Source organism: Chionomys nivalis, chromosome 6 (assembly GCF_950005125.1).
Source record: "Chionomys nivalis chromosome 6, mChiNiv1.1, whole genome shotgun sequence".
Lineage (NCBI taxonomy): Eukaryota > Metazoa > Chordata > Mammalia > Rodentia > Cricetidae > Chionomys > Chionomys nivalis.
Window position 1 is genome coordinate 35,476,002 of NC_080091.1, and position 22,424 is coordinate 35,498,425.

Sequence of the window (22,424 nt, forward strand, 5' to 3'; positions counted from 1 at the left end):
CTGGGCCTTCAAGGCACCCACTGCCATCTTCCTTAACAAGGCTGAGAGGTGGAGTGTGGGTAGGCTGGCTCCAGCCAGTCTGTCAGCCTCTCTATACAATCCCCAGCAGTGTTCAAAGAGCACAGCAGCCTGCCTCATAGCCTTATCCCTGTGGCCTTTGTTAAACCTGACCCCACGTGGTCCCTTGTCCTCGCCTGGCCCTGACCCTATGTAAGGAGGCAGCGTATTTCAGAAGCCGCGCATCTGGCCCTTAGAGCAGAAGCCTTTGGCTGCCTGGCTCTTGCAACATTCAGTCAGACAGCCCTCACCTGCCACAGGTGGCCTCAGGAGGCAGGAACATCTCTGTTTCCCCAGCTCTCTGTGGCTTGTCCTCTCAGAGAGATGGCTACGGACACTACAAGGAGCAGAACGCAGTTGACTCTGGTAAGGGCCATTAGCAGGCTGGAGAAGCCAGTACCCTGAGGTTGGAGAGAAGGACTGAGGGGCCATAGAAGGACAGACACAGTCCTGTAAGGAGGCTGGATATGGCCCTTCTTCCCTCTCTACCGTCCTCTCATCCATCTCTTGAGGAATCCAAGGGGACTTGTTCCTGGGACAATGGTGCCTAGGTGGGGGCTTTTCCTAGTGATGCTTGTCGCTCAGAGATCCCTTATGACTGCACTTGGAAGACTGTGGGGCTCTGTTCCTCAGGAGTGCACGGATGACTGGCCTAGGGTCATTTATTCCTGTGTACAGCAATCACGGGCCTGGGAAAGAGAGGCCAGTCTGAGGCTGGACGTGGGGCACTGAGACTATTTCTAGACCTTGGGCACTGTAGCTTTTATCCACAGGCCTCTCTAGCCCTTGTCCAGGTTCTCTGAGGTCTACAGTCCCTTGGGGCCAACTCTCCCAGTGCTAAGGAGACCTCTTCATCTGGTGAATGTAACACTGCATTGTTATTGTTATTATTATTATTATGGTTTTTCAAGACAGGATTTCTCTGTGTAGCCTTGGCCCTCTTCAAAATAACTCTATAGACCAGGCTGGTCTTGAATTCAGAGACCCGCCTATCTCTGCCTCCCAAGAGCTGGGATTAAAGGCTTGTACTGTCACTGACCAGAGATGGTGTGTTATTTTTTTTTTTTACTGCATTCTAAGGTGGGATCCCAAAGCCGGCTCAGGGCATTTTACTCTGCCGGCTCCATTCCTCATACACACTTGAGTCAAATGTGCACAGGCAGATGGGTGGCGTGCTTAGATCAGTTTCCCAGAATGCTCAGTTGCGATGGAGCTAGCCCTAGCTGCTCAGGCTAGCCCATGGGATCCTCCCAATGTGTCTCTACCTAAAATCCCTACGCCTCAAGCTTTCAGCAAATGTCCTTAGCCCTTGCCATCTCTCTGTCCCATGCTCACTGTCACTGTACCCAGACTGTGGAGACAGCCTAATATCCCCACTTCCACTCTGTAGAACATCCAAGACGTTTCCATTCTGTAGCCCAGAGTCTCGGGCTTCTCACATGTCTGTGGGTCATTCCCTTAACATCAGCTGCACTCTCTCTTTACCAACCATGGTGCCTGCCCCTCTCCCCTCCCCTCCTCCCCCTTCCCCTCCCCTCCCCCTTCCCCTCCCCTCCTCCCTCCCCTCTCCTCTCCTCATTTCTCCTCTCCACGCAACCCAGGTCCAGCGTCACGTAATTCTTTTCTGTGGCTCTCTATGACCGTTGGGACAGATGCTCCTGGACAGACAGATGGCAAACGTGCTCTCAGCTCCTCTCTAACATCCCACGCATCACACAGCACACTGCTCAGAGCTGGCGTCTGCTAAGGAGACCTTCCAGTGCTCTTCAGGGAATTATGAGGAGGGGAGTCCTCCGACAGGAAAAGCCCTATGTTTGCTTGTGGCCTTGAACCTTGGTTACACATCCTGTGACTTCTCAGACAAGGTACACAAGAGAAGCTAGTGAATTAACAGTGTCTCCCTGCAGCATGAGACCCTTCTAGAGACACACACAGCAGACTGGATGCCAGCCAAAGTCAGGTTCCAAAATCATGTAGGAAGCAGCCCAATGGGTGGGTGTAGGCTCTGAGCCCAGGCATCTGCTCACTACCCAACTCTGCACTCCTGGCTCTGTGGGTTTGTGGGGAGGGGTTGGACAGTGTGTGTTAAGGTCCTAGGAGTGTCTTGGAATGATTCAGGAGTGTGGGAGAGTCCCAGGGATGACAATGGTGGGCCTGGCCTTTAGTTCTTGTCCCTGTGCACAACCGTGGGAACTGCTAGGTAGACTTCATTATGGTGTGATGCCCGTCTCCACCCTCCCATACCCACAGCCTAAAGAGTTGTGAAGCCGCTCCTGGTCAGACCATCCCGCCCCAAGTTGTACACTGACCTGGTGCCAGAAGTGTGGACATCGTCAGGCCCAATGCACTCTGAGGAAGGGGCTTCAGTTTCCAAGGAAAACTCTCCACAGCAAGAGCAGAACCCCTTAACAACTTCAGCGTAAACCCTTCCACATCCACCTCCAACCTGCATCGCCAGGCTTGGGGAAGGAATATAGGGGTATGTGAGCGTGTCTTTCTAGCCCCAGTGGTCTGGATGAGTAAGATGTACTGCAACAGGCCAGGTTTGGCAAAGGCTCAAAATGAGGGCTCTGTGACCAGGGGACTTAGACCAGTTCTGCCACTGGGGGGCAGGCTCCCCACTTCCCTATATCCTCAGCGAGCATGCAGACCCAGTTTTATAGAAATCTAGATTTCCTGTAAGGGATCTCAGTTTTAAATAGATTTTTAAATGTTGGCAGATCCATAGGCCAGATGCAACTCCGTTTTTGAGAATGGGACTGGGCTCTGCAGAAGGTCCCATCTCACTTCCTCAATGCCAGAAAGTTCTCCCTCCTTCACAAAGAAGGTGACATGGTAGTGGCAGGTGTCTTGGGTTAATTTGTCCTGGCCTTGCTGGTGAATACAGGGTATTGGGGTGTACTTGGGGGGAGGGTCTTCTTTCATAGAGGAGGTTCTTGTGTACTTGAGTGTTTGCAGACTCTGCGTCCCAAAGTTACTGAATCAAAAGTAAGTGTTAATAGAGACAGTACTGGTCCTCTGGACAGGTGCTATCAATTTGGTTTCCTTGGTGTCCAGACCCTCAGGGCACACACTCTGCCTGAGGAGCTGCTGAGCCTGGGAATCATGCAGCACACTTGGTTTTCCCAAACTCTACAGGAAGGTGATGACAAAGACAGGTTGGCCCTGCCAATCCCCACCTCTGTGAGAAAGAACCAACAGCACCCATTTGTCACAGTGTCACCGGGACCTCTAAGCTCTGGACAAGTTCTTCTCAGCTCCATAAAGAAGGCACGAGTCACTTGAAGCCCTCGTCAACCACATAGTCTAGCCACACACCACCCAGTCACCCTGGGCCAAGTCCTGATCCTCTTCAGGGACCCAGCCTGAAGTGTTGACTCCTTTCATGAAGAATTTCAACCTGAAGGCAATCATAACCCTAACCCTAACCTTAATCCTAACCCTAACCCAGAGTCTAGCCTCTGGTCACCTAGAGGAACTGACTGGACAGAGAGGCAGGCAGGGGCCCAACAAGGCCTGAGGGTTGACTTTTGTTAAGATCAGCCCTGCTGGGGCTGGAGAGATGGCTCAGCGGTTAAGAGCATTGCCTGCTCTTCCAAAGGTCCTGAGTTCAATTCCCAGCAACCACATGGTGGCTCACAACCATCTGTAATGAGGTCTGGTGCCTTCTCCTGGCCTGCAGGCATACACACAGACAGAACATTGTATACATAATAAATAAATAAATATTAAAAAAAAAAAAGATCAGCCCTGCCTGTGTCATGAAACCACAGGTCACAAGTATCTTATAATTGGGTCCCTTTGTTGCTTTTTGTTTGTTTGGTTTTTGTGACAGGGTTTCCTGCCTCTGTCTCCCGAGCACAGAAATTAGAGGTATGTGTTGCTCCTGGTCTGTCCTTGGGTGCCTTCCTGACTACCCACACCCAGCTGGTCACTGGGTCCCTCTGAGCAGCTGAACCTCAAGAGAGAAGCCAAGCTTACTACAGCTGCTAACTCTCAGTAAATTTTACAAGTCTAGGAAAGAGACAAAGGAAGCCAGGGGGGTTGCTTTGGGGATATCCTGGATTTCCAGGTACAACACGAATTGTCCCACAGAGAGCTGAGTATGTCCAGAGGCCTGCTCTGCAGGGCTGACGGCAGAAGAGACTGATCACACGCTCACCTCACACCCAGCTGATGCTGGCTTCTCTCCATGCCTCTGTCAGAACCCTTATCAGCCCTATTTCTTTCTGATTTTCCTGAATTTAAACTCTTTGTGAGGACTTTTTTTTTTAAGCCATCATTAACCAATGCTCCGTATCTCCTAGGAATGCTTTTGATTGACAGAAACCATGAGTCTGACGCCCCGTGGCTTTACATGACTGCTCCTTAAGTTGGCCTGGCATCAACCTCTCTTCTCTGGCATGTGCAGTAGACTAACAGTCTTTTCCTCCCTGTCTTTCTCTGCATGGCTACAAGATGGCTGCTGCAATGCCGACCATCACATTCTTACACAGCTGTGCTCACAATCCAAGAGGCCCTGAATTCCCCTCTCCTGCTAAAACCAGGCTTCCCTTCTGCCACCGATGAACTGAGTCACATGCCCCAGCTCCAAGCAAAGGCGATAGCATCACTGTGCTCAGCTTAGTCTACCAGGGTTTACTGTTCTACCCAGCCATCCACATGCAGGAGCAGCAGCGCTGGTTCTGAGCTTGTACACAGGTCTCCTGTGCTGATAGCGAGAGCGTCCTCCTTTTGGGCTTCAAGCCCGCACACTGTGGAAGGCTGTGCTTTGCTAGCCAGGCCCTTGCTTGGTGCTTGGGGTCCCGCAGCTGCTCTAGTCTTGGCAACCCTGTGCATACTGGCCCATTCATTCCATAAAGTCCTGCAGTAGGAAAAAAAAACCTGGCTCTTTTTACTCCAGTCCCGCCTTACCAAAGTCCTATTTAGATCATTTTTCTCCCCTCATCCAAAGTCTTGGGGCAATAGAAGGCACGAGGCATTGTGCTGCAAAGGCTACCCAGCTCCCTGCTGTTCACTCCTCCGGGGTGCCCAGGCTAATTGTTGAGAATATTTGAAATATTTGAAATAAACTATGATAAATAGTCTGAGATGTGGACCATCCTGTATCTGGGGTGAGAAAACAAAAGAGAGACCCTTGGTGTGTGGAGGCTCCTGGTGACAGCCACAGCGGCTCCCATCCCTCCCTGTACAGGTAGAGCAGATCCTGGCAGAGTTCCAGCTGCAGGAGGAAGACCTGAAGAAGGTGATGAGGCGGATGCAGAAAGAGATGGACCGTGGCCTGAGACTGGAGACCCACGAGGAGGCCAGTGTAAAGATGTTGCCTACCTACGTGCGTTCCACCCCAGAAGGCTCAGGTACCGCAGGGATCCTCTGTCCCTAGACAGGACCCCCTAGGCAAATGATGGCATCCCTAAGTCACTGGATAGGTCTTTGTCCAGTTGCCTGAAGCCGTGGGGTGCTCAGGCCCAGTCTGGAGCTATCAGTCCTCAGGAGAACTGTCCCCCCTCTCTCTCTCATCTCTAAGGTCACTTGGGGAACTTCCTCCTTAACCAGAGTGCAGCCCATTACTCTAGGTCTCTGTGTAGCTCTCCGGGTTCCGGCTGCCTTTAGCTAAGGCAGGGTTTTGCCACTGATATTCCAATAGTTCACCTTTGACCCTTCCACAGCTTGCTCTACCATTGCCCCACCCCCAGTGTCTAGGCTAGCTTCTCCTCATCCACAACGTCTGGGGTTCCCATACCTATCCCTCCTGTCAGAGAGGCAACAAGGCTGACCATCTCTCCCTTTGCCTGCAGAAGTTGGAGACTTTCTCTCCTTAGACCTGGGAGGAACCAACTTCAGGGTGATGCTGGTGAAGGTGGGAGAAGGGGATGCAGGGCAGTGGAGTGTGAAGACCAAACACCAGATGTACTCCATCCCCGAGGACGCCATGACGGGCACCGCAGAGATGGTGAGTGGTTTGAGGGACTGGGCTAAGAGTCAAGGTCCCCCAGGATCTCGGGAGATGATGGGAGGGTTCCAAGAGCAGGAGAGATGGTGGGCCAGCCACCCAGCTTCAGAGTGAGACCCAGGGGCTTAAAGTGTCCCAAGTCCCAATTACAGTCTGCTCAGAACAAGAAGAGGCTGAAGAGAGGTCAGGAGCAGGAGGAAAACCCAGCTTCTGTCCAGTTTCCCAGAGGAAAACCAAAGCTTAGGACTGAGCAGCCAGGAGCCATGCTCGCCCAGCCTTCTGCATTCTGCAGTTCTCAAAACCCAACCTTCCTCACAGGCTGTCACGAACCCACCAACAGGTATATGCCAAGTGGCATAGCAAGAGTCACACGGTCTGCCCAAGCAGTAAGGGTCCCCTAAGCATGAGGAAGACTCAGACGGGGGACCTAGAAATAGAAGGAGTCATGGGCTAAGCCAGAACCACCCACCATTCCCAGGGACAAAGCAAAAACCATTACCAGAGGGGCAACCAGGCAAGAGGTTGCCCGTAGCCACTCAGCCTTCCCTCAGCGTACTTCAGCCCAGGACTGGCACGTTATGAGGCAGCTCCCTCACCCATCTGCAAACTCATCAGTGCCCACTCATCTGAACCATTCCACCGGGAGAAATTGGGGCCAGCCTTCAGCAGGGGTCAGGTGGCCAGGATACCTAGGAAACAGCAAAAGAGACAGAAATCATAGTTATGGTCAAGAATGTGCTTCCCCCCAGAGCTTCACGGGACAGCCATCCAGGCTTGATGCCAGTCAGTCCTCACTGGGCAAGTGAAGGGGGGACTTGGAGGTGCAGCTAAGCTGGGGACCAGCCTGTGTTGCGCTTCTTGCTCTCAGGACAGCAGTCTGCAGGGTTCTCCATTTGGGAAGGCACAGGGCCTGAGTCCTGATGAGAAATGGACTGCAGACAGGTCCAGCATACAGTTGCAGCCTCTGGGGTCAAATGTCTTAGCAGCTCCAAGGGACGCTCTGGCACAGTCCCTAGGGAGAACTGCTGCTGTCCCAGCCCTGACCCAATGCCACTCTGCTGCAACTCCTAGCTCTTTGACTACATCTCCGAGTGCATCTCTGACTTCCTGGACAAACACCAGATGAAGCACAAGAAACTGCCCCTGGGCTTCACCTTCTCCTTCCCTGTAAGGCACGAAGACATAGACAAGGTGAGCCAAGATGGGGAGCGGGGAGGGGGATGAACGGATGGAAACACACCCAGGGAGAATTCTGCTCACACTGCCTTCCCAGCCCAGGCTGTAAAAGACCCCAGCTTAGGAGAGATTTCAGTTGTGGGCCCTGTCACTTCCTATCTGTAAAGCTTTGGCAAACAGCCACAACTTCAGCTGTGTGGCAAAATCTCTCAGGAGACAAGCTCAGGTCACCCCACTACAGGTAAAGAAACAGGTTAAGCAAGTTGCTCTCAGTGGGAGGTGGCAGCTGGCCATAAGACTGGGGCCCCAGCTCACCACAGAGCACAAAGACACCTCACCACTTCTGGCTGAGTCAGAAGTGGGAAGGGTCTGAGAATCTATCCCACTGGGAAACTTATGTTACAACACACACACTCAAATACACACACACAATCTCTGCTTTAGTCTCCTTTATAGTTGCTATGGTAAATTACTGACGAAAGCAACTTAGGGGAGAAAGGGCTTAATTTAGCTCACACAGTTCCAGGTTAAAGTGCATCACAGCAGGGGAGTCACAGAGGCAGGGGCTTCACTAGCAAACCTCAGAAACGCGGAGCAAAGAATTCATGCTTGCTTGCATTCAGCTTGCTTTTAAGGTGCCTCTATCTCGGGAATGGCACCCCCCTACCCACTGGGGACAAGTCATCCCGTCTCAATTAATGTAATCAAGATTACTGTTCATAGGCCATCTTAATCTAGACAATCCCTTACTGAGACTCCCTTCCAGGTGAGGCTACATAAAGTCAGGTTGACAGTCAAAATAAATCGCCACAACCTCTGTGTCAGAGATAAAAGCAGGTCTTGTCCCAAGGGGCAAAAGCAGCAGCCAAACCCACACCTCCAGCAGTTTTCTAAGCCCCAAGCTCCACAGAGAAAGCCTCCTGTGAGACCTTCATGTGACGCAGGATTCACTGTAAGAGAGGAACCCCAATGTTATTCAGCACCGTTCTCGCGGGGACCTGCCTGTCCTTCCTCTACTTCCGAATCTTAGTCCTGAACTTTGCTACCCAACATTCTTATGCTGAAGGGTACAGCTTCACCAAAGAGCAAATTCTCAAGGTCCTGGGTTCCTCTGAGTGTGTGTGTGTGTGTGTGAGTGTGTGTGTGTGTGTTTAGAAAACTGTTCCCAATACTTCTTAAAGCTGTGTGAGCCTACTTCCTCAAATGTGAAGGAGGAGGTGGGGGTGCCATGGACCTATGGTCTGGTTGGTTGAAGGCCACAGCTCCCTGCTACAGCAGCAGCCATGATGCCTTCCTGCTCCTCCAGGGCATCCTGCTCAACTGGACCAAGGGCTTCAAGGCCTCCGGAGCTGAAGGGAACAACATCGTAGGACTTCTCCGAGATGCTATCAAGAGGAGAGGGGTGAGGACACCTTTGCCTGCCCTGAGGAGCTGTCCTGAGCCCCTACTCCTTCCGCACAGGGCCCTCTCCTCAGCTCCATTCCCATAGTCTCTGTACTTCTCGGCAGGACTTTGAGATGGATGTGGTGGCAATGGTGAATGACACAGTAGCCACGATGATTTCTTGCTACTATGAAGACCACCGGTGTGAGGTTGGCATGATTGTGGGTAAGGGCTTGTTCCCTGTAACCCTTCCCCACTGCACAGGGCCTTAGTGGTCTATGTCAGAGCACTAACATCGAGAGCCAGTCAGGGGAGGCCTGTCCCCTGAGCCAGCTGGCTTTGGGGATGTGGTGTTGCCGGAACTGTGTGTTGATGGGAACTGTTTCAATGTTTGCAGCATCAGGGCATCAGGTGGCCTGCCAGCTGCACACCCGCCCTGCCTATCTGGATGTAATTAAACCACTTTGTCTAGTAAATTGACCGTACCGAACAAATCTGTCCAAGTGGAGGAAAATCAGCAAAAGTGGCTTTGTCCGTGCTGCCAGTTGGCCCTGCCCCATCCTGGCCCTGCCGGTGACATGGGGCCCAGCACTGAATCTCTGAACTGCCAGGCTCTAAACCCACTCTGGAGGGGAGGCCATTGCAGGAAAAGAAGCCATAGCTCTCACCTCCTAACCAGGGATGGGAACTCAAAACCAACCCTCTCTTCCCCCTCCCTCCCAGTCTCAGAAGTTCCTGTGGTCTTCCGAAGCAGTGAGTGTACAAACCAAATCAGTTATCTGCTGTGCACGCAGGTGTAGGGATGTTTGTTTGGACAATCTGGGCCCTGATTACCCAGAAAACCCTGTGCTATAGCCCTTCAGAGACAGATCTCCAATACCATGTGCTTATACTTGTCCCCTAAATAATACATGCTAAATAATATATTCATTATATATATGCATATATAAAACATTATAGGTGCACACACTTATAATTTGTCATATATGTACACATATATGTATATATTATATATACTATATACATGTATATAATATACACACATATATGTAATTTGTTTGGTTTTGGTTTTGTTTGATTTTTGAGACAGGGTTTCTCTGTGTAACAGTCTTATCTGTCCTGGAACTCACTCTGTAGATCAGGCTAGATTTGAACTCACAGAATGTGCCTGTCTCTACCTCCCAAGTGCTGAGATTAAAGGTGTGTGCCACCACCACCTGGCTTCTTGTTTTGAGACAGGGCCTCACTATATAGCTCCAGCTGTCCTGGAACTCACTATTAGACCAGGTCTTGAACTCACAGAGATCCTTCTGCCTCTGCCTCCTGAGTGCTAATTTATAACAGTAGTTTTGCTACTGTTGTGAATCGTAATGTAAATACCTGATATTTCCAATGGTCTTAAGCGACCCCTGCCCTAACACACAGGCTGAGAACCCCTGCTCTAGCCTGACCCCCCTGCACCTCCCTTCTGTTTGCTGTTTCTATTTTCTATCTTTCCTTTTTAGTGAAAATTCTCTCTCCAGATGTCTCTGGCTGTGCCTCCCTCTATATTCCCCCAGCGGTGTCCTCCATAATTCCTCCTGGGGCTCACAAGACACCTCACTTAACCCAGGCCAAGTTACAGCGACTCTGCCTGGAGACACCACCTCCTCTGGCATGATCCAAAAGTGATGGCTACCTTTTGGTAACCCATCACTCATATTTACCCACAAAACATACATGGTGCCTGCTCAGTATTTAAAATCATATTCACGATAATTACCAAGTGATTAGAAGCATCACCCCAGCCCCTGGCATCCATCCTAAACCACCACCCCTGGGAGTCGCCTTGGTCTGGACTACACCTAGGGGGAAAGCCCACCAAGCAGTGACCCCTCCCCAGGGAGAACACTCCCACAGGCTATTTAGGCTGCCACCCAGAAAAGGAACTCGTGGTCTCTGGGGTTTTTGTGTCCCCCTCCCCTGCCCCATCTGGGAACGCTGCATTAAACGTGGGCATCTTTTATTCGGTCTAATTTGGTCTGATTGGAATTATTTGCATCGGCGGAGAGGCTCATCTTAAGAAATATATCTAACACCAAGATTGAAAAAAATTGAGAGAATTCAGTCAGGTGGTGGTGGCATGTGCCTTTAATCCTAGCACTTGGGAGGCAGAGGTAGGTGGATCTCTATGATATTAAATCCAGCCTGTTCTACAGAGTGAGTTTCAGGACAGGTTCCAAAGCTACAGAGAAACCCTGTCTTGAAAAACAAAAACAAACAAACAAACAAACAAAAGCGCTAGGCAACAAGGGACTGGAGAGATGGTTGAGCAGTTAAGAGCATTTGTTGCTCTCCCAGAGGACCTGGGTTCGATTCCCAGTACCCGCATGATGGCTCACAGTTGTCTGTAACTCTAGTTCCATCTTCTGGCTTCTATGGGCACCAGGCAGGCATGCTTGCGGTGCACAAACCTACGGGCAAACAAAAAACTCATATCTTTAAAATTTTTTTTAATTAAAAAAATAATAAAATGACACCCAACACCTATTTCCAGTTGTCAAACCACACTGGCACACCTTTTCTCTCTGCCCTGACTACGCAGGTAAAGAGTGAGGATGCCTCCTTGTTAGAGGCCAGCCCACAGACTGGCCTGTCCACTCTGTTTTACACAGCTTCCATGCCCGGTTCTTATCACCTTCTGTGCCCCATCCCTGCAGGCACTGGCTGCAACGCCTGCTATATGGAGGAGATGCAGAATGTGGAGCTGGTGGAAGGGGATGAGGGGCGCATGTGTGTCAACACGGAGTGGGGTGCCTTCGGGGACTCAGGCGAGCTGGATGAGTTCCTGCTGGAGTATGACCGAATGGTGGACGAAAGCTCAGCGAACCCCGGTCAGCAACTGTAAGGATGCCCTGCCCTCCTAACCCACCCCTGGGGCCGCTCTTGCCCCGGGCACCATAGCTGGGTCACAATAATAGCTCGTTTATAAAGAGCCCTGGGGAAAAGCAAATCAATGATCCCTCTGTGAACCAGCTCTTTTCTTCAGGTCAGTCACAAGCTGCCCCTGTGAGGGGTGGAGGCGTCATGGCAGCTACTATATATAAAGTCCGGCCTCTCTGCTTTTATAGGTAGCCTCCCACCAGAGACAGCTCTGAAAGACATGCAAGTTCATCTGGTTTAAGCCAGGATCCCTCAAAGTACATATGTATGCCAGTCCCACAAGATGAATATTAGCATGTGGGGGGATGCTGTAGGCTGGCAGACATGCCTTGGGAATCAGCTGAACAGAGCTCGCCTGGAATCACGGCTATTGCCACGTAGTATGGTGAACTCCTTTAATCTCAACTCTAGGGAGGCAGAGACAGATACATCTCTTTGTGTTCCAGCCAGCCAGGGCTACATAGCAAGTGCCAGGATAGCCATGGGTACACAGTGAGACCCTGCCTCAAAAAAGCAAATAAATAAAATGAATTGTGCCTCTCACAGGCTAGCCACCTACATGGTACCGTTCCCATGTTAACAACTCCTTAATGAGATTCATCTCAGACCCTCACAGGCCTCTATTAGCTCATTAATAGCGACTGGGTTTCAAGATGAAAATATGAAGGCACACAGATTAGGCAAAAATGTACTAGGCTGCTATGTGCCCTGCTGGGCACCAACCCTGTGAGCCAATGAGAATAGCATCCCTTCACATGGTTGAGGAAGGACTAAAGTCCCAGGCTGCGCTCAGACAAGGCCTGCCATCATCAGTAAGGTTTCAGAGAATCACAGTGGCTCCTCAGTTCTGTCCCCCTTTCATACCAGACCAGCGGTGGCCAGATGTGCTTCCTCAGCTGGGTTTAAAATGCGCACGTTCCTAGGACCTGAGGTTCTGAAGCCTCTGTGTACAAATGGAGGGGAGGGGAGGGGCATGAGGGCAAGGACCTTGGATAATGGCTCTGGGGTGGGAATGAGAAAGCCATCACGGTGCCCCACGTGGTCACCTCCTAACTGGAATGGGACCTGTGGGGATTTCCCGAGGGCCAGCTGGCATAACCGACTGTTCTGTATCCAGGTACGAAAAGCTCATTGGTGGAAAGTACATGGGCGAGCTGGTTCGACTTGTACTGCTCAAGCTAGTGGACGAGAATCTTCTCTTCCGTGGGGAAGCCTCTGAGCAGCTGCGCACACGTGGTGCCTTCGAGACCCGTTTTGTGTCGCAGGTGGAGAGGTGCCTGGAGGGGGCAGGACCAGGGGCGGGGTCTGGGAAGAGGAGGAACGGGATGGAAACAGAGGAATGGACCAGGGTTCTAGGGGAAGCAGAGTATTATTAAGGGCATAGGAAGACATGGAGCCTGGCACAGTGTCCCCGTAGCCTCTGACCCCTAGTCAAGCGGAGACCTGTCCGCCGACTGTGTTTTTCTCACACAGTCCCCACTACCCAGAGCCACTGTCTCAACATCATCCATGCCACAGCCTGGAGACTGTGGCATTGTCACCCTCACTATAGAGAGAATTCAGCGCTGACCAAACGACTGCTGGGCGGGGCAACGGGGGCGGGGGGAGGAAAGCAGGGAGAAGGGGGCGTCATTCCCATTCCTCCAGGACCCTCAGTGACTTCCCACCCCATCCTGCTCGCAGCGACTCGGGCGACCGCAAGCAGATCCACAACATCCTGAGCACTCTGGGGCTTCGGCCCTCGGTCACCGACTGCGACATTGTGCGCCGAGCCTGTGAGAGCGTGTCCACGCGTGCCGCTCACATGTGCTCAGCGGGACTAGCGGGAGTCATAAATCGCATGCGCGAAAGCCGCAGTGAAGACGTGATGCGCATCACGGTGGGCGTGGATGGCTCTGTGTACAAGTTGCACCCTAGGTCAGTTTCCATCCATCCTAGTTCCCGGGTCCAACCTCTCCCCAATACAGGAAGGCTCAAAGGGCGTGGCTTCCAGCTCCAGACGTTTGTGAGCCCTCCTGCCAGGCTCCTCTTAGGCCTGGATGCTGAGGATGCTGCAGTCGGGGAGCCTACCGTAGATGGATGGGTGGCAAGAGTGAAGTCTAAAAGGTGGGAAGAGAAATAGCAGCCCTATTCTCCTCCTATTCAGCTTCAAGGAGCGGTTCCACGCCAGTGTGCGCAGGCTGACACCCAACTGCGAAATCACCTTCATCGAATCAGAGGAGGGCAGCGGCAGGGGAGCAGCCCTGGTCTCTGCGGTGGCCTGCAAGAAGGCCTGCATGCTGGGCCAGTGAAATCCAGGCCACAAGGACGGGGACCTGGGCTCTACGGGACTCCACGCCCCACAGGTGCTCCCAGCCCACCGGGGCAGGAGATCTATTCAGCTGCTACCCCTGGAAAATGGGGAGAGGCCCCTGCAAGCTGAGCAGGTGTTTCTACAGAGTCAGTCAAGTGGGACAGCCCTAGGGCTCTCAGCCTGGGGCAGGGGGCAGGGGGCTGGGAGGAAGAAGAGGATCAGAGGCACCAACGTCTTTCTTGTTTTAATCAACTGCAGAGAAAGGCCTTACACACTCAGGACTTGCATTTTCACACTTATTGCCTCTCACAACTGTGGGCCTGGCCTCCCAGGGGAGTGAGAGCCTCCCAGACCTTGCAATGGTCTGACTTCCCTGGGAACACACCCTGCATGGGGAGGTAGCTCCAGCAGCTTGGCCAGATCAGACCTAGGCTCTCAAGAAAGCAAGGGCTGCTGATCACCCAGCCTGGCTGTTTTCTTGCCTGTGACCAAAGAGACTGGGGAGTTATGGAAGACTGACTGTCCAGCTACATCGAGGGGACTTTCCAGGCCACAAGCACACCAAAGAGACTGTTTTCTTCACATACCTCTGCCCCAGAGTGACTTACGGTTCTGGAATGAACCCTCCCAGGAGATGCCGGATGATAGAGCCCCGAAGTTCCTACCCTAAGGGGACCAGAAAGGGGAGGCCTCTCTTGCATTAACGGGAGCTCCCTCTCCTTCAAGCAGGATGGCATCTTCAACACTCGCATCCCTGATTCAGAAGGACAAAGTATCCCTCTAAGAGACCTCCCAGGCCCCTCTTTCTCATCCTCCCCAAATACCATGCCACCCTCTCTATGCCAACCTGGGACTGTGGGGGAGTTTTTAATTAAATATTTAAAAACACTTAAACATGGCCTGTCCATTGCTCTGTGACCTCTGTGCTAAGGGTTGTAAGGATCGTTCGTGGTGATGGTATACAAAGAGGCATCTCTGGTGTGCACAGGTACTCCCTAAACTGGGTTGTGTCTCAGAATTCATTGTGCCCTCCAGACACTATGCCCAGGGGAGTGTGAGAGGTCGGCCTTAGGAAGGGGAATGAGGTGATTTGGGGACACTCCGGGCACTGGATAGCCCCTGGTTTCCCCTACGACACGTGAATGTGGGAATGCCAGGCCCGATGCTGCTCTGGTTGGGGTGGGGGCTGACTCAGCTGTAGGTTGGTCTCAGCAGCATTCTGCCTCCTCAGAACCACGGAGGAAGCAGCAGTGAGTAAGGGCCAGGGTTATATGATGTCACAGATTTCCAAGATCCCTGCAAAGGAGAACTCTGAAATCACAAAGGGGCTAGTGCCTTTCTCTGCAGCACAAACAAGCCTGCAGGTAAGCACAGACGCGTGGGATTTTAGTGCACATTTATTTCTCAGTGGAACTACGCAAGAGGCCAAAAGCAACTGTCTTCTGTTTCATTCAGAAAAAAAGGAAGAAAAGAAAACCCATGAAATTGGTGATTTTGGGGAAAGTCCCATCTTCCTTGAGATCTTGACTTACTGGCAGTTTCCTGTAGAATTACTCCGGATCATCTCCACTTTCTTGAACTGACTTCTGCCACTATCCGAGGAAAGCAGTCAAATGTGAACAGATATTTGAATAGATCTCCATCTTTTGTCATCTTCTTTCGTGTCTCAGGAAACCTAGAATCTGAGCCATTGCACTGTTTCTTTTTTAAAGTCTCTCTTTGCACAACTAATTTGAACAAATAACTTCATTTTTAGATAGCAAAGGAGGCGTTCGTTATAAAATTCTCATGCAAAAGGAGGCCTTGGAGCCATGTGTGCTGGTCAGGCTTGGAATCCAGGCTAGCCTTGGCTACACAGCTAACCCTACCACAAACTGAAGGACTGTAGGTGGGACTTGGGGCCTAAGGGTGTGTGTGGGGGAACCCACATTCTCCCAACCCACCTTACACAGACAACTTGGGATGAGGATGAACACTGAACCCAGCCAGAGGCCTGCTCATGCAACCCCCAAGCTTGTCCGTCCGGCTTCTCCCTCTCTTCTGCCAGACTAGGGTCCTCAAGAAGTTGACAGTGTTACTGCTTGGAATGGGAGCCCCCTTGGTCAGGAATTCAGAACCACTAGATGGACTCCGTGAGCCGCTTCCACAGGAACCCTGGGGAGGCCCTGTGCTCCAAAGCTTCCCTGCACAACAACCTCACACAGGCCTGCCCTGTGCCAGGCCCTCTGGATTCCAGACGTGTGTTCAGGAGTAGGTGACAGCTACTCAGCTGGGAATGTCAGAGTGAGTTTTCTGAAGGGGGCGGGGGGGTGAAGTTGAGATGGAGCTTAATCAACAAGACTCCAGAGAGGGTGGGGACAAGCGTATGAGCAGGGCGGGCTCAAACACCAGCACAGGGGTGACCATGAGGAGAGCATGGATCTGTCACTCCTGATTACCCCAAACCAAGCAAATGGCTCCAAGAGGCTCACAGCCTGCTCAGAACTGCTGTCCGTCTGTCGTCAGCTGACAGCAGGCCAGCGCTTGGGGTTTCACCCAACCCAGAGGACTCAGGTCTTTGACCATCCTCGGAACATGCACTGCTTCCTCAGTCCAAAGAGTGAGGATGAGGCTGGTGAAGGGCCAGCCTGGGCTCGCAGGAGGGATGGTGGACGAGGGGCCCAGGGGCCCCGGGGACCCCTCAACATGACCAGGCAGGAAAAGCCTCTCTGCCCAGGGAAGAGCCTGGTCGCAAGGGCCGATGGATCCTAGGATGTTACACTTGGGAGCTTGAAGGTCACCAGGAGTGCGAATGGGCTCTGCTTGGGGCCCTGGTCTTCCTCTACCAGTGGGGGCTTCCAAGTTTAGCTCGTCACCCATTCCTCTCCTTATTTGGGCCTCTGGGCGATAAGGCTGAGACATAAAGAGCCAGGTGACAAGATCACACAGCCAGACCACTGCAGATCATGGTAAGTGCCTGGCGGGGAACAGGAGACCAGACACGCCCAGGTGCCAGTCTCTGCTCCGCAGAAGGGCAGACCCAGGGACTTCTGTGCCTGTGCCAGGCTCAGGGAAGTGATCTCTAAGGTTGGAGAAAGGCCCCTCAGCCTGGCACTCCTGGTTGTGCCCTGGGGCGACAAGTGGTAGGGAGGGGGGACTCTGAACCGGCGAGGGGGTCCCTGTCACCATCAGTATTACAGGCCAGCAGGAAGGCTGGGACCCGGGGCAAGGCCGCGGCCACCAAGCAGGCCCAACGTGGCTCTTCCAATGTCTTCTCGATGTTCGAACAAGCCCAGATTCAGGAATTCAAAGAAGTAAGTACCGTACCTCCAGCAGCCTCTCACTCCGCACCTCTCTTCTCTGAGGGTCAGAGGCCCCCCCCACACCTGCCCACACCACCCAAGGCTCTCACTTACCTCTGCCTCCCCTGGAAGAGAGGTGGTAGTAGCTCCCTCCTGAAGGCTCTCCTCACAGGCCTTCAGCTGCATTGACCAGAATCGCGATGGCATCATCTGTAAGTCAGACCTGAAGGAGACCTACTCCCAGCTCGGTGAGTGGATGCACTGCCCACCTCCCAGGGGCCCATCTCAGCCTCCTCAGGGGCCTGCTCTCCATCCCCCACCGGCCCCACAGCTGGAGTTGTCCCCTGCCTCTCCCCTTACCGCCTAGAAAGCAGGGGAGGGTAGCCTGTCCTATCCTCACAGGGCGGGTAAGTGTCCCAGAGGAGGAACTGGAAGCCATGCTGCAGGAAGGGAAGGGCCCCATCAACTTCACCGTCTTCCTCACGCTCTTTGGGGAGAAACTCAACGGTGAGTGGCCATCACGTCTGAATCTCCTGAAGTAAGTAAACCTGACCTCACCTGACCCCTGAACCTGTGTAAGGTTCACCTGAACTCCCCTGAAACTTGTGGAGCCTGCCTGGCCATGGGAAACCCAGAGTGTGTGGGGGCATCCTGGGCTGACTTAGGCTCAGAAAACATCATTTCCGAAGCCCGATCCTGATCTCCCAGCCTCAAGAAACACATTGTGGGGTTTCAGGTCCCCCCTTGTGGCCTCCATCAACACCCTCCAGGAAAGATCCTAGTTCCCTGGTAGTGTGAGTTCTTCCTGGGTGGGGCCAAGAGCCTGGGAATCTGACAGTTCACCTGGCTGCCTCCACCCGTAGGGACAGACCCTGAGGAAGCCATCCTGGGCGCTTTCCGAATGTTTGACCCCAGCGGCCAGGGGGTGGTGAACAAGGATGAGTAAGTGAGGACCCTGCATCCCCCAGGGTGGGCACCACAGGGAAACAAGAGGGCAGCTGGTGAGGCAGGTCCTCTGTGTGTCTCCCTGGGCCCTCGTCACTCTCCCTTGCAACTCCAGCCTTCTCTTTCCTCAGGTTCAAGCAGCTTCTCCTGACCCAGGCAGACAAGTTCTCTCCTGCTGAGGTGAGACACCCTGACCCATCAGCACCTGTTCCTGGCATTGCCACCCTAGCACAGGGAAGGCCTCATGACCCAGCACCCACAGGGCTCAGAACCCAGATCCTATGCGGTGTAAGCTAAGGGGTGGCAGGGTCTTCCCAGAAGAGACTCTACCTCTGTTAAGACCCAGCTGGGGGAGAGGGGGTGACCACAGACTCGGAAGAGGGAGGGCTTGTCTTTGTGGTCAGGTGAGCCTTTGACCCCTCCCCCACTTCCTAGTCTGTCCACCAACAGACAAAAATATCTGACTGCAGTTTGGGGTTGAAAAGGCTTAGTCCCAAAGCACAGCTCTTGGGACAGGGCATCATTAGGCCCTATCTCTGCGTGGTACCTCCGACAGGTGGAGCAGCTGTTTGCCCTGACACCCATGGACCTGGCAGGCAACATCGACTACAAGTCCCTGTGCTATATCATCACCCATGGGGATGAGAAAGAGGAGTAGAGGCAGGCTGGGGTCACCTCAATAAACTCTGTGGCTGAACTAGAACTGATGCGTTGGCTTGACTATGACATACAGGATGGGGGTGCACCAGGCAGAGGTCGTGGGACCCCATGATATCCCACCTTGATTCACCCCACACTATTGAGTAAAATATGAACCATTATTCTGCCCACTGCTGAACTCCAGGAGAGGAACTGGGATGTACACACCTCCATGAGGCCCAGGAATGAGCCGCAAGTGGGCAGCCAGCTCTTGAGATCTGGGGCAAGAAGAAACCCTTTGCTGGACACTCAGCAGACTTTCTACCCAGCAGCTCAGTTAGCGGATGCAGTCCCAGGGACCTGCAACACATAGTCTCCCCTCTACACTAACAGGCCCATTGCCCAGTCTCCTTTTGACGTGATTGCTGTGGGGCCCTGTGGGAAAGCCACAGAGGAACCTATTTAAAAAGAGAACTAGGGGGATGGCTCAGTGGTGGGTGCCTTGCCTAGCATGCTGCATGTCCTGTATTCCATTCCCAGTAAGAACCCCTTTCCCCTAGGGAAAGAGAGGGAGAGAAGAGGAGAGAAGGGGAAGGTGTTACAGTCATATTGGAAGGACAGGAGACTATGACATGGCGGGGCATGGACACTGGAGGCAGAGCCATTCACAGGCACTGCTAGAAACTGGCCTCCTGCCTCATATCAGGGTCATCCAGCTGGAGAGTAGGGAGATGACTGCCCCTACAGAACTGCTAGTGCCCCCATTCTTCCCTCTGCCAGGACACAGGTTGCAGAAGCAGGTGATTCCCCATAAGTACCTGAGGGAGAGACAGGAAACCAGTGACCGCTCAGTCAGACCAGAGCTGAGCAGCAGTTTCTCTGCGACCCTCTAAGCCTGCTGCCATGGTGCTCAGCCTGGAGCTGGCGGGGGTGGGGGGTATGGGTGGGGGTGGGGTGGAGGGGAGAACAGAAGAGGGAAAGGGGAAGGCAAAGAGGGAGAGAAGAGAGAGGGGATGGGGAGGGGAATGAGGAGGGGAAGGAGGAGGGGAGAGAGAGGAGAGGGAGAGAAGGGGAGAGGGAGGAGGGGGAAAGAGCAGAGGGGGCAGGGGAGCGAGAGGAGAGGGAAAGGGAAGAGGAGAGGTGAGAAGGGGGAGGGTAGGGGGAGAAGAAGGGGAGGCAGGGCTGGAGAGATGGTTCAGAGGTTAAGGGAACTGACTGCTGTTCCAGAGGTCCTGAGTTCAATTCCCAGCAACCACATGATTACACACACTCATGTATAATGAGATCTGGTGCCCAGAACACTATATACATAATTAATAAATTTACATAATAAATAAATTTTTAAAAAAAGAAGGGGAGGCAGAGGGACACACACACACATGGGGGAGGAACTTTTATGCTGTCCCTTCCTGAAGGCGAAGGTGGGGGAGAGGGGGACAGAAAAGGCCTTTTTACCTGGAGAAGTGTTCAGCACAGGCTTCTATCTGGACCCGACAACTTAACTAAATAGAGACTTGAGATTTAAAACAATCCTAGCTATTTCTATGGCTTCTAAGTGGCCATAATGGCTGGAGAGGTAGCTCAGCAGGTAAAAGCACTGACTGCTCTTTCGGAGGACCCAGGTTCAATTCTCAGCACCCACATAACTCATAACTGTCTGTAATTCCATGATGGAGGAAGGTCATTGGTTAAATAATAAAGAAACTGCCTAGGCCCATTTATAGGCCAGCCCTTAGGTGGGTGGAGTAAACAGAGAGAATGCTGGGAGAAAGAAGCTGAGTCAAAGAGTCGCCATGATTCTCCCACTCCAGACAGACGCAGGTTAAGATCTTTCCTGGTAAGCCAGCTCGTTGTGCTACACAGAATATTAGAAATGGGTTAGATCAATATGTAAGAGCTAGCCAATAAGAGACTGGAACTACTGGGCCAGGCAGTGATTAAAAGAATACAGTTTCCGTGTAATTATTTCGGGGCATAAGCTAGCCATGCGGGCGGCTGGGTGCTGGGGATGCAGCCCTGCCGCTCATATTACAACAATTCCAGTTACAGGGAATCCAACATTCTTTTTTTTTTTTTTAAGATTTATTATTTATTTATTATGTATACAACATTCTGCCTCCATGTATGCCTGCACGCCAGAAGAGGGAGCCAGATCTCATTACAGATGGTTGTGAGTCACCATATGGTTGCTGGGAATTGAACTCAGGACCTCTGGAAGAGCAGGCAGTGCTCTTAACCTCTGAGCCATCTCTCCAGCCCGAATCCAACATTCTTACACAGACATACATGCAAGCAAGACGCTCTGTACATAAAATACATATTTTTTTTTAAGTGGTCATAAAAACCACAGACTTTGCTGCATTTCCACCCAGAGGCCAGTGCAGCCCACTTCACTGGGCAGGCCCGCAGGGACAGGACAGACAGCTCCAGCTGTCCTGATGCTGTGACCCGTCTACAAGAGGGTTCCATAGAGCAAGTCGTATTTGTAGCCCACACCTCTACGGGAGAGAGTGTGGAAGACAGGTCACAGAGGCCAGGTGTGACCGTGGTCAATGACTGTTATCCCAGCACCCAGAAGGCAGGGGCAGAGGGATCATGAATCAATGCCAGCCTGGGCCGCATGGCAGAACCCTCTTTCAGAAAGAGAATCTAGAGATTGGATGGGGTCTTGCACTTTTCGTTGTCTTTGAGGGCTTCACACTGTAGCTTATGGGAAACTAGCCGCCGGACCATGATTTTCCTCTGCGGATATGAAAACGAAGTCAGCAGAGTGCAGGCAATTTCCCCTTCCGCTCTGGGAGAGAAGCCAGCCTTTCATCTGTTGAGCTTTCCCGATTGCCCGCACATGTGGTGCTCCCTGAGTTTTTGCCCTCACACTAGTTCTAATTCGCTCTCTGAAAGAGCGAATAAATCTTTGCCAGGTGTATTGGACGCTCCACCCGGTCCCGCTCCTCCCATTCCAGATCCCCCTGAGAAAGCCGGCCATTGGCGTCTCCTCCACTGAGATGCTCAAGACCACGCCCACAGGCTATGTAATGCATCGTTCCTCCCCCCCACACCATCTGCCACGCGGTTCTCCCCGTAGTTTCCCCTCTTCCCCCAGACAACCCTGCAGTTGCTTTGCTCATTAAACCTGGACTTATTAATTTAGCCTGATTTGATTTACTACATCTGCAGAGAATCGGGGTACAGAAACTTTTCAAGGTGTTCATTTTGTTTTGTATTTGAGTCAAGGTCCTGCCTTGCACCTGGTGGGAGGGGGGTCTTTTAATGGGCTAGAGAGAGCTCAGTTGCTGTGTGAGCACTAGAACCTTAGAACCCCCAGAACCTCTTGGAAGAAGCTGACTATGGTAGTGAACGCTTGTACCCCAGTACTGCGGAGTCAGAGGCAGGTGGCTTCCCAAAGCTCACTGACCAGCCTGTGGACGCCTGAAAAATGTGAAACTATTTCCACCTTGTCTGAAGGTCAGAGAGCTGGAGGTTACTCCTGTTCCTTCAAGGTTACCGTCTGTTTCTACCTCAAGCAAAGGTCCCACTTAGATTTAGATCAGTGTTGGAGCTTATTGTTAACAAGTGTGGCTAATGTCCAGACCTTATATTTCAGGAATAGAGACGTTTCTACCCCAAACAAAAGTCTAAGGTTACTACTAAATTCCTACTCCTTTAGGGAGATAACAATGGATTCCACCCAGGGAGTGGTTTGCCTACAGAATATTTTGGTCTAGGGTATGAGCGTAACTTGTCTTGTTCTAGCAACAGAATGTTTACCTATGGC

General features: G+C 52.3%; 2 protein-coding genes across 2 annotated transcripts; both read left to right on the forward strand.

The window, feature by feature from the left end:
• Window positions 1–381: 381 nt before the first annotated feature.
• Window positions 382–13,782, forward strand: Gck (glucokinase). The gene is made up of 10 exons (XM_057772519.1): window positions 382–423; window positions 5,252–5,414; window positions 5,856–6,010; window positions 7,082–7,201; window positions 8,493–8,588; window positions 8,695–8,794; window positions 11,269–11,452; window positions 12,609–12,764; window positions 13,175–13,408; window positions 13,638–13,782. The coding sequence occupies exons 1-10, from the start codon at window positions 382–384 to the stop codon at window positions 13,780–13,782; spliced, it is 1,395 nt and encodes a 464-aa protein (XP_057628502.1).
• A 2,941-nt stretch (window positions 13,783–16,723) lies between these two features.
• On the forward strand, window positions 16,724–18,698 carry Myl7 (myosin light chain 7). Its single transcript, XM_057772477.1, has 7 exons — window positions 16,724–16,732; window positions 16,964–17,077; window positions 17,238–17,313; window positions 17,468–17,572; window positions 17,929–18,007; window positions 18,142–18,190; window positions 18,567–18,698. Exons 1-7 carry the CDS (start codon window positions 16,730–16,732, stop codon window positions 18,666–18,668), a joined length of 528 nt encoding a protein of 175 aa, XP_057628460.1. The 5' UTR covers window positions 16,724–16,729; the 3' UTR covers window positions 18,669–18,698.
• Window positions 18,699–22,424: the final 3,726 nt, after the last annotated feature.

Bases quoted from the DNA above. Each gene is read 5' to 3' on its own strand.
- Gck (XM_057772519.1), top strand. From the start codon at position 382: ATGGCTACGGACACTACAAGGAGCAGAACGCAGTTGACTCTG. The intron at 424-5,251 runs GTAAGGGCCATT...CTCCCTGTACAG, and splicing joins GCAGAACGCAGTTGACTCTG to GTAGAGCAGATCCTGGCAGA. The intron at 8,795-11,268 runs GTAAGGGCTTGT...CCATCCCTGCAG, and splicing joins TGAGGTTGGCATGATTGTGG to GCACTGGCTGCAACGCCTGC.
- Myl7 (XM_057772477.1), top strand. The intron at 18,008-18,141 runs GTAAGTGAGGAC...CTCTTTCCTCAG, and splicing joins GGGGTGGTGAACAAGGATGA to GTTCAAGCAGCTTCTCCTGA. The intron at 18,191-18,566 runs GTGAGACACCCT...TACCTCCGACAG, and splicing joins ACAAGTTCTCTCCTGCTGAG to GTGGAGCAGCTGTTTGCCCT.